At 38.8% G+C, this 17,160-nt stretch overlaps 1 protein-coding gene across 1 annotated transcript; it reads left to right on the forward strand.

Moving 5' to 3' along the window:
• The first annotated feature begins 3,115 nt into the window (after positions 1-3,115).
• On the forward strand, positions 3,116-9,003 carry LOC112459866. The gene is made up of 7 exons (XM_025024233.1): positions 3,116-3,599; positions 3,815-6,238; positions 6,548-6,715; positions 6,790-6,914; positions 7,505-7,748; positions 7,836-8,227; positions 8,437-9,003. Exons 1-7 carry the CDS (start codon positions 3,116-3,118, stop codon positions 9,001-9,003), a joined length of 4,404 nt encoding a protein of 1,467 aa, XP_024880001.1.
• The last annotated feature ends 8,157 nt before the right edge of the window (positions 9,004-17,160 follow it).

A 17,160-nucleotide genomic window follows, 5' to 3' on the forward strand; every position in this document is an offset into this window, starting at 1 on the left:
CGGTACTTCTCCTACAAAGAAACTATTTCGTACTCTCTCCCTTTGCATCTCAATTGTCAAAACTATTTCCGCGAGAGTGCGTGCCTTGAAGCAAAAGCACAAAAGAAAATATATAAAGTTTTTGCAGAGAAAGGACTAAGTTGTATACTTGAAAATGCGATATCTACTCGATGTAATAACGGTTATATATAGGTTGATTTTATGGTAACTTATTATTTCACTATTCGAACGTTAAGTAATACCTTTCCATCTGTATTTTCCGGTTATTTGCTCTGTAAACCTTGTAGAAATCGAGGGAGAAGACTTTGCAAACATTTCTCGTGGAGCGCGACCAACAGTATAATTTTTTATCGTACAACAACGACGTCATGACAAAATGGAATTGCATAAGCATAAATTGTCTTAAGTTTCTATTCATAAGTTTCCATTCAGATTCTGCAGGCATTGGAAAATCTTTATCTTCCTTTAAATTTCTTTAATTATAATGTTCAATCAAATTAACTTTAGTTTCTCGACAATGGAGATGTATAAATAATGAGAGATACAGAAATTAGTAGAACATTTTCTACGTTGTTAGATACATTTCTCCATAAGAAGCATGGTAAGCGAAATGGTGAAATATTACTCTCATGTATTCTACATGAAGTTGAATCTAATTAATATTTACTACCTTAAAATACATTTATGCATTCAACCGCATTATGAGAAATGAAAATATTTTCACGCAAACATAATCTGTGCTACCGTCGTATGCAAATGTTTATTCACGTAATCGTTAGTGTGTTACCCGATCTGGTTTCAGTGTACCATTCATTTTTCGTAAAAAAAAAAAACACGAGAGAGTTGAATGACCGGCCTATAAATTTCATATCTGTTAAAAGCTAGAAAATTTATTTGTGCAGATAGAATTTTTTTATTGCAGAAGTTAATTGTAAACCCCTCTCGTCTAAGGAAAATGGGACAAATTTCTTTGCAAAAAGGAACAAAATAATAAGATGTACATAAGATAACTACACCGGCGAACGAACACGCATTAATGAATGAAGAAAGTATTTATTTTTCTTTCGTGACTACGGAATACAATTGTATCTTTTTCATTGTACAGATGAGTAATAAAGATTTGTTTATTAAGAGAATTAGATGTGGCGAATGGTACCCTGAGTACCTCGGTCATTATCGCGATGCGCCTCGTTGTTTCAGCGCTTCTCCGAAAACAGCACGCCAGAACTAAACTGAGATAACGACGTGCTTTCGTAGCGCGCTTTAGACGCGAGCGCGACGGAGAGGGTTTGGAGCCCTTGGAGTCGCAGCCGTGTACAGAGCTATGCACCCAGCAAAACTACATTATGATTTAATTAAAATCAAACCTCTCGCTTGCCAAGCGATGAACGTGCGCGCACCATTTTGAGATATAAAAGGGTGGATGGTAGCGCTTTTTGTTATGACACTGCACGCTAGCTGGACGCAAAACTGTCGGCCAATTAGTGTATCTTTTCCCCTCTCCCTCTCTTACCAGTTTCGCCGCGACTCAATAAACTTTTCCATTATCAAATTTAATTAAAGCTCCCTGTATTCTATGCGTTCCACATCCAACCCCGACAAACCTTCCTGTAAACGTGATGAATTTAACAGAACGGCTAGTAATGAAGCCAAGTGCGTAGAAATGAGTCACTATGCAGAAACGCGTTTCTCATAAATTCAAATTGCACTTCGATATAACGGGATTATTAAAAATCCCGATGTATAACGCTAGTGGGGATTGATATCATAACTTGTGTAAGACGATAAGAAAATAAAAATGGATGTCTATGTTGAATAACGTAGAGGAAGAGAAAGTTTAAGGAAACGGGAAAAGCTTAATCTCATCGTTATTCACGCTGGTAGATTTTTCGACCTCCGGATATTGAGATCACCATTATGAACACATTTATGGTATATCTTTAAGTTATCTCTTTCCATAATATTCACCTAGTTTTCCACGATTAAAATAATAGAATCTTGCGCACGCTTCTATTTTGCAATAAAATTTCAATGATAGCGCATCCATATGTGTGTTGCTGTATACGTTTTAATTAAATTATCGAGCGTTTTCAAATAAATTTAATAGGTGCGGTGCTTCCACCGGAGAATTGGAATTATAGCAGAACATCAATTTAATTAAAATATACACAAATAATTAAGTATTTTATTACACTGCAAACATTTTATTACGCAGTAACAAATATTTACGTAAAGTATCTTTTCTAGCATCAATTTTTGCAACACGAAAAATTTATAGCGTGCGATACATTTGCATATTTGCATTTATCGATACCCTAACATCCAATGATTTTGACGAACATATCGTTGCGCCACATTTGTCTCGCGAAAACCCGAGGTATACATCGCGAGAACAGTTTCACGCGTAACTTTGCACGTTTAGGCATCCCATTTGTTTAATTTTTTTTTACCACGCTCGTATTTTACACGCGTTCCACGCCACGGCCGTACCGTGCACAGCATCGACTACTTTTTCGTCCCCTCGCACGAAAATTACAGTTTCCACAGAGTTTCGTCGTTAAGTACAGCCTGCACATCCGTGTTATAATGTTGGTGCCTGTGTCCCTACTGACGAAACTTACGACTCCGGTAATACGTTTTCCATTACCAGTGTCCCCGGTCGAAATGCTCGATTTACTTTTATCCCTTAGCAGAAAAAAAGAATCGATCACTCTCTCTGCAACATTTAGTCGGACATGAACCGATGATTCTCGCATACACAGTTTTATATTTGCATAAATTTTGTTTCCAAATAAATTCCACAACTATATATTTTTGAATTAATTGGTTTAAGTAATACCTATGTAATTTTTATATTCTTTTACAGATATTCAGTGCAATAATATTAAAATTATTTACACTGAATATGTGTAATAATATTAAAATAAATAATTTTCACACAATTTATTGTTCCGCGTGACACAATACTTTCACACAATTTATTTTTTATGCGACACGTATATACGTCTATGGACACGTGCTTCGATAAAAATTAACAGTTAATCCAATGATTTATTGATATGTTCACGTGTGATTATTATACTTAGGTGCTTTCAGACATTATAAAATAACCTCCATGAAAAACAAATCTAGAAAATCTACGATTACTAATAAAAACCAGAAAATACATGACAAAGATGATTGGCAGAGCGCGTTAGAGTCCATATCGATTAATGATGATCACTGGTGGTGTATAGTGACGATGATGGTGGAGACAATTGTCGAGCATGGCCGCTACATTTTTCTCTTCAACGAAGCCGTTGAAGAAGACGAACAGGCGTGTATTTATTTTCTTAGCTATCAAAAAACGATAGACACGGTGAGAGCGCTGTCGAAACAGGATCCAGAGAAATGTCCTGCTGTCGAGAGTATCTGTCATTACGCGAATATGGTCTTACGCGAAAACAATGGCCATCTCTCTACCTGGCTGATTGCACGGCTCATAAAGTATCTGATCTATCGCGCCAAAATCGAGCACGTTGGGAGACTTAAAGTACAGGCGGATCTAGACCGCAAAATCGACGAAGAATGTCGGACAATTCAGAATACTGACAGCTCAAGTAAATGATATATGCCAGTCGTTTTTTTTTTATTTCAAGAACTTAAAGACAAATTCTTAACATGATGTAGCTCTGTTGTATGTGGTAGTAAATACGTCTCATTGATTTTTCTGTTTGATAAGTCACAATTAGCGAAATGTACTGACTTATTTCTTTCCGTTCGCGCGTTCTCTCTTCGGCACAGCTTGCATAACGGTAATAATTTCATTATTCAGCTTCTTCATCGCGAAGCACTACCAAGCTTCGAAGAGCCTACAGCAACGAGACTGAATACATGCTCAATGGCAAAGTGAATACATGTTTACATGTGGATAACGTACCTTTTGACGGAACGAAACTCTGCATTGTACTTAGCGGGTTTCGCAATCCCGATTTACCGCCAGAATTGTTAAGCGTCGGAGTTCCTTTGACCTGTATATTAGAGTTTAAGCATTCTGGCGAACAGTTCGTTGCGTATCGCGAAACAGAGGAAAAGGATACAACGACCCGAGATAAAACGTATTCCTTTGAAGATTTTCGTATCGATAAAACCGAGCTGCTCGAATTTTGGAGGGTTACGCACGAACGATTTGCTAATTTATCGGTTTATCCGACGTATTCCAATATAACTATCCTCACTGTTCGTCCATCAGTCTTTCCAGAAATGATCAACACTACCGAGAAAGAGTCTCTAAAGCGAGACATGTACGATAAAGTACTTCTCACTTTGTATCATTTGAACGATCTTTGCCGACAGCATGCAAAGTACCTTAAAAGTATGAAACTGGAGGAAGGAATTGATAAAACAGACGAGACAATAGACAGTAAGATTTACGAGGATACACTAAATGGCATACCTAACGAATACATCAATGTTCCATTGATATTGAGCGCGATACTTCTGCAGGTCGAACACAATCTTGCGACATCGTCCGATAAACGTTCCCATGTCAATCACGATACAGGATTTAACGATGTCGATACGAGGCACGAGAATACATCAACGACAGCTGAGCGAAGCCCCGTATTCAATACGCAGGATAAGCTGAAACTACTCGATCTTGAGCACGAGCTTACCGATGAATATGTTGACGACCCCAGTCAGAGAGAGTCGTCGCAGCCTTCCGATCTGGATGTTATACCGTATGGAGACACTTTGAGCATGATTGTCCGTCATTTCCTCAATGGTAGACCTACTCATCTGGACGACGCAGTTCTGCGAGTTCTGCGAGATCCGAGAATAATTAGCGTTTGGTGGAATCACGAAGCGCCGACGAGATCGAGATCCGACATGTGTTTCCGCCATATTGACAATATCGCGCGCGCGTTTAATCAAGGGCAAGCGGTTAGTCGCGAGGAAGTTATACATTACTTGCACCTCTTGATGTTCGATCAAATGATCTTTTCCGAAGGCAGTCGCGTGGCAGAAGCACGACTCTCGGTGCAACCGCCGAGGGATGAATTGTCAGAATTAAAACACGAACGATCGAGGATAAAAAGAGCACGTAGCGTGCCAAATTTTACGTCGCTTCCGATCGCTATATCCAGTCCGCGTCGTTCTAAGAGCGACACCGAGATTGATTATTGTAAGTCGGTAGTCGCGTTCGCCGAATGCCCGCTTTTGTTCGCGTTAACAGACGCTAGAGAGACATTGCTTCCGGGATATCTGCGCAAGAATGTCTTCGAGAAGAGAAGTTACGAAAGACCGAGTCTCGAAGAATACGAAGACGTCGAGTTACTCTCGAGCCGAGTTTTTCCTCAGGTCGCCCACGAATGTTTCCAAAGTTTCGATCGCTTCGCAGCTAGATACTTTGAGCCGACGGATTCGATGCTGCTTTACTTCAGCGACAACAACGCGGTGGCTAGCGCGTCCGAGGAGAGGTGCTTATCAAGTATACGCACGCCCGTCGGGCTCCATGAATTCTGCAAATATATCGCGAAGGAGGAGGAAGAGAGTTGGATGAAACGAGAGCAGGAGACGCGCCAATCGCGTAGGATGGACCTGACAGGAAGATTTATGAAGAAATCCACCGAGGTGGAAGGCGACGCGATCACATTCGATGACGAGTGCTTCATGCTTCCGGATTCTCTGAAAGCGCGTCATCTGAAGAAAACCCCGAGTCGCGACGGGCGAAAGAAAATTTTTGAAACGAAGGAATTCGAGGAGGCGACGACGACGGTGAGGAACGTCGAGGGAAAGAAAATGACAAGACAGAAACGAAACGAGGCGCCGATGGCGAACAACGGAAGTAAACGGGCGGATGGAAGAGTTATGAGTGGAAAAACGTCAATGACGGAGAAAAAATCGGACACAAAGATAGATGATGTCGATACGTCCTTCTTACCGGTGAAAAAAATTCTATCGTCCCAATGTGTCGAGACGAACGGGCCGTACGACTTCGTCGGATACGATCTCGGAGGTCTTCGTGTTCAAGTGATTCATCATAGCAAAAAGTTTCTTTTGGACGACGATACATCGGTGCGGGTCGAGCTCGAAGACTGGCTTCACGGGGATCGCGATTTACGCATCGCTGTTACCCTGCCACACTGCACTTTACGATTGTCTGACGGAGTTAGTCGCCGTCAGTCGGCAGACACGTTTCACTTAACTACGAAAAGGGGAATTGTATTAGGTTTCCACCGAAATAGGAGGAAGCTAGGTAATTAATTACTTGACTCTAGGAATCATTAAACGTTTATCAAATAGTGGTATAGTCGGAAAATAAATAACGATTCTCTCGTGCAAGAGCAGACAGTAGAAAAGAGATGTCTTTATTAGCTGAGTGATTTCTTTCCTCCTCCGTGTTCCGCAGTTGAAAACTCATCCGATTCCCATTGGCAAAATTTGACTTTCGACTTTCGTGCTTCACGGCCTTCGGGATTATTGATAGAATCAACCATCGGGGACGGCGCCAAAAATCCATTTTGCATTCGGCAATCATACGTTTCGAGACGTCCCGGGTGCGCAGGTGCAGCCCGTGAAATTTGCCGGAACTTTCTCAGAAACGGAACCGTCCTAAAGTATCTGGACGACAATACCGTCGTCATCTTTCGCCCCAATGGCGTCATCGTGACGTGCATGAACTTCGACAAGCCGCAATCGCGCGATGAATCCATCCGCGAGACGGCCCCAAAAAGTATATAACGGTGAACGCGGGTCAACTGCGGAGTAAACCAGAATTTTTCAGTTAAATTGAGGATTCTTCTGCAGAATTTAGGATCGAAAAGGGCAACTCGAGGCAATCGGTCGCAGCCGAGCGTAGCGGTAAAATCATAGATTCCACGGAGACGCGTTCCAACGGATCGATCGTCGACGTACAACCATCGAAACAGCGTGTACCGCTAGCGAGAGAACTCGTGACTGTTAAGTCTCGTTCCAATTGGGACACGAAAACAAACTTGAATGACTTGATAATTGAATTTTGAAGAAAGATTTAATTTTATCGTACAGCTGCATGCATTCTTTCTCCAAAACACTGGTTTTTTTTATCGCTAGTTTAATCACTAGGGATTAAATAAAGTGGGTGATAAAAAAACGGTGTAAATTTGGAGAAAGACAATGCAGTTGTACGAGAAAATCTTTCTTCAAAATTCAATTATCAAATTATTCAAGTGATTAAGGTGGGTGATAAAAAACTAATTTCTGCAGTGTTAAACCATTTTTAAAACAAAAATTTAGAATATTCTTTTAGTGGTACAGAAAAATTAATTCGTATATATGTATAATCGTTGTAAAAAATGTATTGAGATAAAAGCGGATTATAATTGAAACATAAAGGTATTTTATTACCTTTTTCTATCTCTTCTTTTATATGGCCTTAAGCCAGAAACTTTTGAAAAATTTGCCATATAAATCGAGATGGAATTATATGAAGCTTGCTGCGAGAAACAATAGTGTATGTCATTTCTAAACGCTTTTGTCTTAGACGAGCAACGAGCACGATTCATTGATAACAGGAGCGTTCGCCGCGGGTGAAGTGTTACGATACTCGGTGGTGAATTACGACGGTCGATGCTACGAGGTGCTGAACGATCTGGTCGTAAGTGAACACGATCGATTGCTCGTTAGGACAACGTCGGATTACGAGGTCAACGAGGTATTCACACGTCGTGCCGATGGTACTGATACGTTACTTCGTTCAAATGGAGAATTGGTCGTTACCTTTCCCGGTATACTATACGTTTAACGTGCTAAGAAATATATTTGGTATGCTTTACCGTCAAACTCCGTTTTTGCCGTCGATATTTCCCCTTCAGATGGCACGCGCATCATTACCGGTTATATGATAGAGGAACAACCGGTAATTTGCGAATGGACGGAAAACGAATTGTGGCGATATTTTGGAGTCACGGAAACGAAAGAGTATGGTGATCGAGCTACCTCGGCAATATCCTCCGACAGTGAGTTCTCGCGCGTAGATTCCGCGCCGTACGTCGTCGGACGCCGAGAGATGCCGAGGGGACTATCGATCGCGAACGGTTTTGTCTCGATCTTGTTGACTTTCCGCACGGAGCACAAAGACCACGCTACTGTGTCCTACGATCAGTCAGCAGTTAGCTGTACTTTATCGATGCCCGGCAATTTCCGCGTCAGCATATCGAGAAGAGGTCATTACGAAGTTTCAATAGGGGACGAAGTTAATCTGAAGGTAATCAAAGTCGCGCGTACCGGTACGCGTACTTGACGTAACGTAAATGTTAGTATATCGATACGCAACACTGAAGTCTTTGTATATGCTACTGTCGTCAGATGTAAACTTGTACGTTACAAACTTGCAGTTCTCTCGCTATATTCTCCTTACAAGTGTTTCAACATTAATAATCACCTTTGTTTAAAAAAATCTCACGACGTCGTTAGATTTCCGACGACGACGTAATATTCTGGAAGACATGCGCTACTTGCGGCGGAAGCACGACGTCGACTTATAAGTTTCGGGAATCCTCCGAAATCGGTTTACGAACGATCCTCACGACTGACGATATTCTTGGGAATGTGCTTGAGGTTAAAAGTGACGGTACCACGCGTTATTATCGAGGCGACGATCGCCGATATGTGCGAAGGGGACGCGAGTGCAACGACGACATTCTCGAACGCGGCGAAGAAAGAAGAAGCAACGATGAAGAAGACGCCAGCTCAGGGGCAAGGATCCATTGCAAACACGAACGATATTGCGAAACGCTCAAGTTTCCTGCAAGAAGTCAATACAGAATTTTCGCGATGAATCGCGATCTGACAGCTTGTGAGTACCTTCATCGATCGGTTAGACGCGAGCAAGAGGTGGCGGCGGCCGTCTTTGGCGACGAGATGAGTATGATCCAATATCCAATTTCACGTCGACCGGAACTTCATCGCTTGATTACATTTGTGCCTGTGAAACCGGAATTGGGATCAAAGGAAATATTCTGTCAATACCGGGTTAGATAATGCTAACATTACGTTCTTTCATAATTATTAATAAATTATTATTGCATCAGTTGGATTTCTTGCAACTATTCGATGCAATTTTATAAAAAAAAAATAATAATATAAGAACAATTACATTATATACCTACATATATATAATATTAACGTTTATTAGAATATTCCTGATTTTTTCGTGATAAGTCGTAAAAGTGACTTCAATAATATTAAAATCGACTTCAAGATAATAAGAGCTGGTAAATATCTTAACAACAAAACCGTGCGCAGGCTACGTCTGACAAACGGACGGATTACGATAGAATTGAATTACCGCGAAGCACTTATTCGTTTCCGTACAACTGGCTGTTCCCCTTTGGCAAAAAAGTAGTTTCTGAAAGAACTCGGAACGAAGTTTTAGCAAAGCGAAATGAGCAGTCGCTGCCCAAGTTATTGCGAGTGCGCGTTTTCTTCGGCATTAAAGGAGCAGACAGAAGCGTCCTGATCGATATGCAGAGAGCTATGGGACGCTATTGGATGTCCGTAAGTAAAGAAATTTAATAACGCGAGTTCGTTAAAGCTGTGTGCTCTCTCACGTATGTTTATGTTATATATATAATAAATATTAAAAAAAAGTTTAGAGTTTAAACAAATTCTACTTCTTTCGCAACTCTCCGACAATTGATCTTTGTCCGATGAGGATATTACGCAAGATTACTCGTTTCCTCCGATTACATTTCTTCCCTGGACTTTTCCTTCCACCCAGGTGTTACATGATAGTGACAAATGTCGGCTATTTTACGCGACTGGGAGCAGTCGACCCTGCGAAGTTGAAAATGATTACAGGAGTTCGGAGGACGGCCTACGAGAACTCGCTGTAGGCGTTAAGGGAAGCATCGACGTCGAGACGTACGTCAGAAGCCTTCGTGGTAAGCTCATTAAAGTGAGCACGAAAGCTCCTCGGCAGTCGAGCCGTCTTGCGGAGTTACTTCGACAGAGAGGCTCGATGAAGGAGGAATATGAGTGGTATAAACAGTGCATGAGCAAGCGAATTATTGTACCGTACTTCGGAAATATTGCTGACTCGTGTTATTTCTTAATGAAAAACCGTACCGACGGGGCGGTATCGAGAAAAAGTCACCCGCGTGTCGTCGCGGAAGAAGAACTTATCGATACAAATAAAGAAAGTTGTTGAAATGTAATACGGAATAAAGTTTCTTTTTAATTAGATTTAACTGTTTGTGTTTGCAAAAATATTTCCTTCCTTGATGTAATGAATGTTTTACTGTAATTTGTAAAATCAAATTTGTCTTGCTAGTTTTAATAACGTTACTAATAATTAGTTTAATAACTAGTTTTAATAACATTACTAATAACAGTCCCATATAACGTGACGTATCACGCTTATCATAATGAATTTTCTAAGTATTTTTCTTACATTTTTTACTTTGTACTTTTCGATTTTTCTACGCTGAAAAAACACGCTATGCGCTTGTTATGTTTTACGATCTTGCGATGATTTCTCAGTGCGAACTTTGCTTATATTGCCTAAATCTTTTATGTTACACTAAAGATAAAAAGTTTGATAACAAACTTGAGATGTTTGTAATAATTTTTTAATATAACACTTCGACACACGAACCCTTTGTTGCGGCTCTGAGTCTCTTATCTATTCAGTTAAATCGTCTGAGCTTTTTAGTACTTACAGTAATTTGTATTTATTTTTCGTTATAGATTTTTGTTTGTTGATAAAATAACACGCAAAAATTCTTTCTTACCCTTTTTCTCTTTAAATGCAAATCTTTTGTGTTTTTCTCTTTTCTTTACAACAACGGAAAAGATTTGTAAGTATCGCAACGTCTCGAGAGTCGTTGCACTCGTCTCTCATTCGAGTTTTTATCACCTGGTGATTTTGGCGCGCGTGGCCTGAATACCGAAAACGTCGAAGGGTAGAAGTAGAAGCAAGTGCTGTAAAGGAGCGACAGCCGCCACAGTGCCATATGCCTCGCACATTACGAAAAATCGTAAAAATATGGCACGCATTTTATTCTTTCGTCACATCCGCCCCGTTCCCCGAGAATGCAAGTAGGTATATCCTTTATTCTGTCTTTAATGATAAATATTTGTTTGCGTACTTGTTATCTTTCTGACGTTGCGTATAATCAATTTTCAGCTGTGTTATATTTCAAGGAACAATTGGAGAAGTTGATAATCGCTGAACAAATTTTTGGTTCGAGAAGAAAGACGAGATCAATCTAATTACATAGCTCGATATATCAATCTGCAATTTGTATCGCTTTCCAATACAATTTCGCGCGCTGTCTTCTTACAATTACCTATAGTTGTGTTATCCAACGGACATCAAACGCAATTCTATATATATCTTCTCGTGTAACACGCGTGTGGCTTCTGATACTGGCCATATATCTATCGGGGGGGATTTTTCTTAAAAGCGCGATATAGCTCCCCAGCTCGATCTTTTTCCTTTGCCGGAGTCTGTCGGTTTTCGTTCAAGAATAGGAACTTGCGACGATACTCCGTATTTCCGACTGGCTATGGGGACGCGCGTAAAATATTTCGCTCACGTACTTTTAACCTATATCATTTTCCCTTCCAAACGTTATACTCTCCAATAGGAAAAAGAAAGAGAAAAAAAAACCGCGCTTGATGTGTGCGCTATATTATATAGGTTTTTCCGCGCATGTTATACTGATCCCGCAGGGTCACCCTTCCATTCAACACAGCGACGTTCGCACACGTAAACGTCGCGTATGTTATATAAGTTTTTGTCACAAGTATTAGTCACATTCACAGTATTATCTTTGTTTCTTACGTTATTTTTAATCCAGTGATGAAAAAGTTCGCGTATAGGGGATTCAAAAATTTTTACGGACGGTAGGTAGTTAATCTAATCGCGCGAGAAAGATACGATTCTGTCGGACGGAGTATAGCGCGAAATACAAATAGAAAAGGAAACGATAAAATTCTGATACGTGCAATTTTTATTCCAACATTATATCGACGCGACGTGTAACGTTAAAAGTCCCTATTTATTCTTTTTTCTTCGATACCATTTGAGATACTAAAAAATCTCTTTGGAACTCGATGTACCTGGACAAAAAATATACGCGCATATGCACGAGGCTTTTTCGTTTCGACGATGCAGAATTGGCCGAACGAGCCGAAAGCCGCACGAACTGCTTTTGCTTTCCTATCTCGATTTTATACGATGTTTTGCACCCGGAGTCTCGTGAGTGCTCACCGGCGCTTCTGGTTACGACAAAGAGCCACTTTTGAAACGCATCGGCAATTCGCGAAAGAATAATGTCTACCGACTGTTCTAACGTAGAGATCGGAGCCGAAAGGATAGAGAGCCGAACTGGGGTTTTCCCCCAGTATTCGCACAAATATATCTATCTGCTCGGGATAGGTTTCGCTGGCCGTGTATATACGGACGTTTACGTATCGCGTTATTGGACAAAAGTTGCACCATCGGTTTTAGACGCGACGCGATCTGATATATCGCCGGGAACGGGATTTTTCGTTACGAGAGGGAGAAACTACGAGACGGGTCATTTTTCTCAAACTGCAGCTGGATGTCGTAACACGAAAAGCGCTCTCCCTTTGCCTTGGCACCTCTCTTTCCCTCTTTCACTCCCTCTTTCTCTTTCTCCCTCTTCCCCTCCCTCCTTGCCAAGACAACGAAATATATGAACTCTATACACTTTACGAGCCATCGGATTGCGAATCGGTCTGATCGATGCTTCCAGCATCGGCTAAGTACGATCGGCGTAGGTGCGTTTTTATTTCCCTTACAGGTACATTTCTGTCGAGTGTTTTACCTTTGCTCTCTATCAAATTTGGAATAAAGCAAACACACAATTTTGAGCAAATTGAACATTATTATTTTTCCAAAATAATATAATAATATAATAATAATTGCGTTTTATGTATCGTGCGATATTGTGTATGAATGGAATTTATAAATATATCGAACATTTTATTTTTGTACTTGTATAACATTATATTGACGACGAAAAATATATATGGGTTATAATACGAAAGTTAATTAACGTGCTTGCATTATCAATGTGTTAGCTTTACAAGCGACGCGAGTGAGGAAAAGTATAACCCCTTCGTTGTATATATATTTATACAGATTTCCATGTGTAAAACTGTTCCAAGTTATTCACGTACACGAATGTTCGGCATATTTGTATGCGTATTATTTACGTTCGATCAATAGCGTTTCATGTTGTTAGCTATATTATTTAGTGAGGCTGGGCGTGATATGACATTAAATTTGCGTATAACCCATAAAACATTCATTTGCGAATTTTCATTGTTTCACCCAACACTCGATATTATTTAAAGCGCCATTTATCAGCTTTACGCTTATTGTTAGGAAATATTGGGCGATATCAATAAAGCCCGTCATAATTTAATCTGGTGCATTTACAGGTTCTAAATATATTTTTAACTGACAGACTGGAATTAATCTTTCCGCGAGTTTGTTTTTATATAAAGAGCAACTGTGTCACTTATTTATAGTATCAGGACCTTTGCCTTTATTATGGATTTTCATTAAGCATATAATTGATGGAAAAAAAAGGATTAGCTACTAGCAAATATAGTAGTAAAATATGGGATAACTAACATTTTTTTGCAGCAAGAGCTATAATTTAGCAATATAGTAGCAAAATCTTTCTGCAATTATTACTAAGTAGCAAAAGATTCAGCAAAATTTTAACAAAAGATTTTGCTACTTTTTTGCTCCTTTTTTCCGTGTATACAAGCATCGATTTAATCTGATTTAAGCATCGATTTTGTTTTCTTCTCTTCAAAATTCGACAGCCGAAGTACACCTACGAATTCACTGCGCAATAAAAATCGGCGCGGTAAGACATTTCCAATAACTGCGTGTTAAAGCGGACTACTTCAATCCACAAATTCCTATTCCACCGTAACAAGTTTGAAGCAGCCGAGTTTAGTGAGACTCGAGCATGCTCCAAGTCTAAGTGTTTCGGTGCGTAATATTATATAAATGAAAGTATTTAGAGTTAATTCGAGCAAAGTAATTAGAGAGTTTGCTTATGAAGACAAGTGCCTCGCCTACTGCTCGTTTTTCGCGGCGCAACTCGATGCCTAAGCCGATTAATTTTTACTATCCCAGCAAAATAATGGCGCATTGCGGCGGAGGAGATAATTTACTCGTTGATTGGTGATTACCTATTTAACTAAACAGCAATGGAAGGTACCGACGCCATTATTATATCGTATTGCATTCTTCTTAAGCACTTCATAAATCAAATGTTAAAATTTTTAGAAAAGGCGCTTACTGCGGAATTGTTAATAAAATTTTAATACAAATTGAGAATGAATTTGATAAACTAAATATAGATTTTTATATAAATTATTCAAATACACTGAGAGAAAAATATTTGGTCGAGGTTCTTATTTTTATTGTTATTATTGCTATAATTTTAGTAAATATAATCTTACACTGAGAAACAAATAGCTACAGTTATCACAATTTTACTATAATTCTTAGTTGTCGCCGGGAAAACACCCTACCATAATTATTTTACTATGCAATTATAGTCGCAAGTATTAAATATTTTTCTCTCAGTGTGGTTCATATCCTTTCGAAACGTAAGTGAAGTCATATCAATCGGAAGCTATTTTAATTTAATAAGAAGAAAAGCTATTTAAACGTATAAAGAAGGATAAAGGTACGTCAGTAGAGAGAGGTTTATTGTGATTGGACGATTAGACCGCATTTGGTATCGGCGCTTGCGTTTCAGCAGTAATCTCGTCAATCAAAGATCCAATAAAACGCGATTTCCGTTGAAACCAGGACTTTAATGAGAATCCGATTTGGAGGTGCAGCGATAGCTTCTCATTTGCTTCCAGCGCACGTAATAAGCGTGCCCGCTTTCCCCGCTTTTCTAGGTGCCACGGTCGTTCATGCGATATTCCGGGGAACTACCCCCTTGTGGCTATACACGCCTCAACCCCCGAGAAAGAGTACGCTCGACCGCAGGTGAATAAGGGATGAGAAAGCGGGTTGGGATTTCTAGTGAAGCGGGCGACGACGGGATCGGTCTTTGTGAGGTGAGCTTGGCGCCTATAAATTTCCGCTGAGTTGAACACGGGTTTTTAAATCGCGTATCATCGAATAACACAAGAGAAACGTAAGCGTAAGAGACTAGAACTGAAATTGAAAGTATTTCAAAAAATACATCGTTCGGTTGCACTTAAAATGTTGAAGGATGTGATTCGGATATGCCAACGAGAGCTGTTCAGCGTCTTATTACAAGAATTTCTTTACTGATTGCGTTTCTGATTCATGGAGAAAGAAATTCGCAAAGCTATGGTTTGCCGGGAACGAACTTTAAACTCGCCGATAAAAGTTACGATGTGAAATAATGTAGAAATTTCATTTTGCCGTTTTTAACCCGGTTCATAATGAACGTACTACGGCTGTTCTCACGCGTTCTTCTACCTTGATATCACGTTTAATTTTTTATTTCAGCTGTGCTTCTTTAGAGATATTTGAAAATAATGTTTCTTATATTGTCTTTGTTTTAATTTCATATTTAGATAGCAACAACGAAATTGTTTATTAGCAGATAATTTAATGGGATAATTTAATGGAATATTTTAAAATAATAATTATTACAGTATATTTTATAGTTACATATCTGTTTTACGAATTATATAAACATATATTTATATAATTATTTCTATATAATTCTTGATCATGGCAGAGAAAAAACAGCAATGGATTTATACATTATTAATTTGGAAGATATAAATTACGCCAGAGCAGAAATATACATATTATACGGTACATATTTTATATTTTATAACAGGCGCGAGAAAAGTGACGAATACTTATGTCACTCGCTCATGTCACTCCGGATATATTGAAAATCCAAAAAAACTTAATCGTGTGAATCGAGCTAAAACGCAGAATTGCATCGATTTTACGGTTTGAGTCAATTCCAGAGTTTTAAATTCTGCGTTATTGAAGCAGGGTCGAGATCGGATTGGCCAGAAAGGTACTGAATCTGAAGTGAGCATTACGTAGAGTAAAGTCCCTTCAGAATGTAAGCAATCTCTAGCAATCGCTGTTACAACGTAACATGCACGGGAACTTCTATAGAAGCAATTAAATAATGAGGTAAACGCATCCTACCAGCATTGAGTTTGCGAAAATTGTTAAAGTTCTCTACGGCTTCAATTATATTCATAACATTCCATAAATAATTAAAACAATAATGTAAACTTCTAATGTGAAACTGCGAGGCACTTTACTTACGAATAATTACAAGATGTCTTGTACTAATTTTACAAATTTCAAGTGCACATTTTTTCAAATACTTATTCTAACTTATATCTTCTTTTTTATTAGTTAATTTTTCAATCTATTCAATCAATTTCATTAGTTAATTTTTTTTCACACAATCCCAATTTATATACAAAGATTTCCGAGCTCTCTTGCAAAAGTCTTACATCAGTTTTTACGCTTATAAAAGTATAAAAGATCATCATTGGAGGTAGAGGTTACAGTTTAATAAGTCGAAATACAGGTTTTATATTCAATTCGATTATTTTATAGTTAGGAACAAACTTTTCTGCACGCTATTGAAATTTTATGGAAAATTTTATCCATCAACTAAAGCAGCTGGTTAACTTTCGAGATCTTGCTTCAACCGCCACTTCTTTCCAGCTAGCAAAATAAACAATTGCTACCCGATGAATGCGACGGATCGATAACTCCTCGAGTGCTCTCGAGATTGAATAAATTTTATCTCGATAAGAAAGTTCTGACTTCTATCGAACTTCCGTGCTCAAGCTTTTAAATAAAGGTTGTTATCAACCAAGTATTTTATTTCCGGTAAGAAGAAAAAAATATGATAATGCAAGATTGGAAATTATTCGCTTAACAAGTTTTGTGATAAATATATCCATACAAATAAATCCAACGTATTAATATTACCAATAATACACATATCTTTATCTTTTAATAAGCTTTAATAAATATGTAATTAAAAATTAAAGAATACCATATGCAGATACAAGGTAAATATACTTTTAAGTAATTACAATTAAAAGTAATTGGATATATTATTTTTTAAATATATTATTTTATTATAAAATGGCGTTATAAATAGAAAT

Source organism: Temnothorax curvispinosus, unplaced genomic scaffold (genome assembly GCF_003070985.1).
Source record: "Temnothorax curvispinosus isolate PA1 unplaced genomic scaffold, ASM307098v1 QBEX01010178.1, whole genome shotgun sequence".
NCBI lineage: Eukaryota > Metazoa > Arthropoda > Insecta > Hymenoptera > Formicidae > Temnothorax > Temnothorax curvispinosus.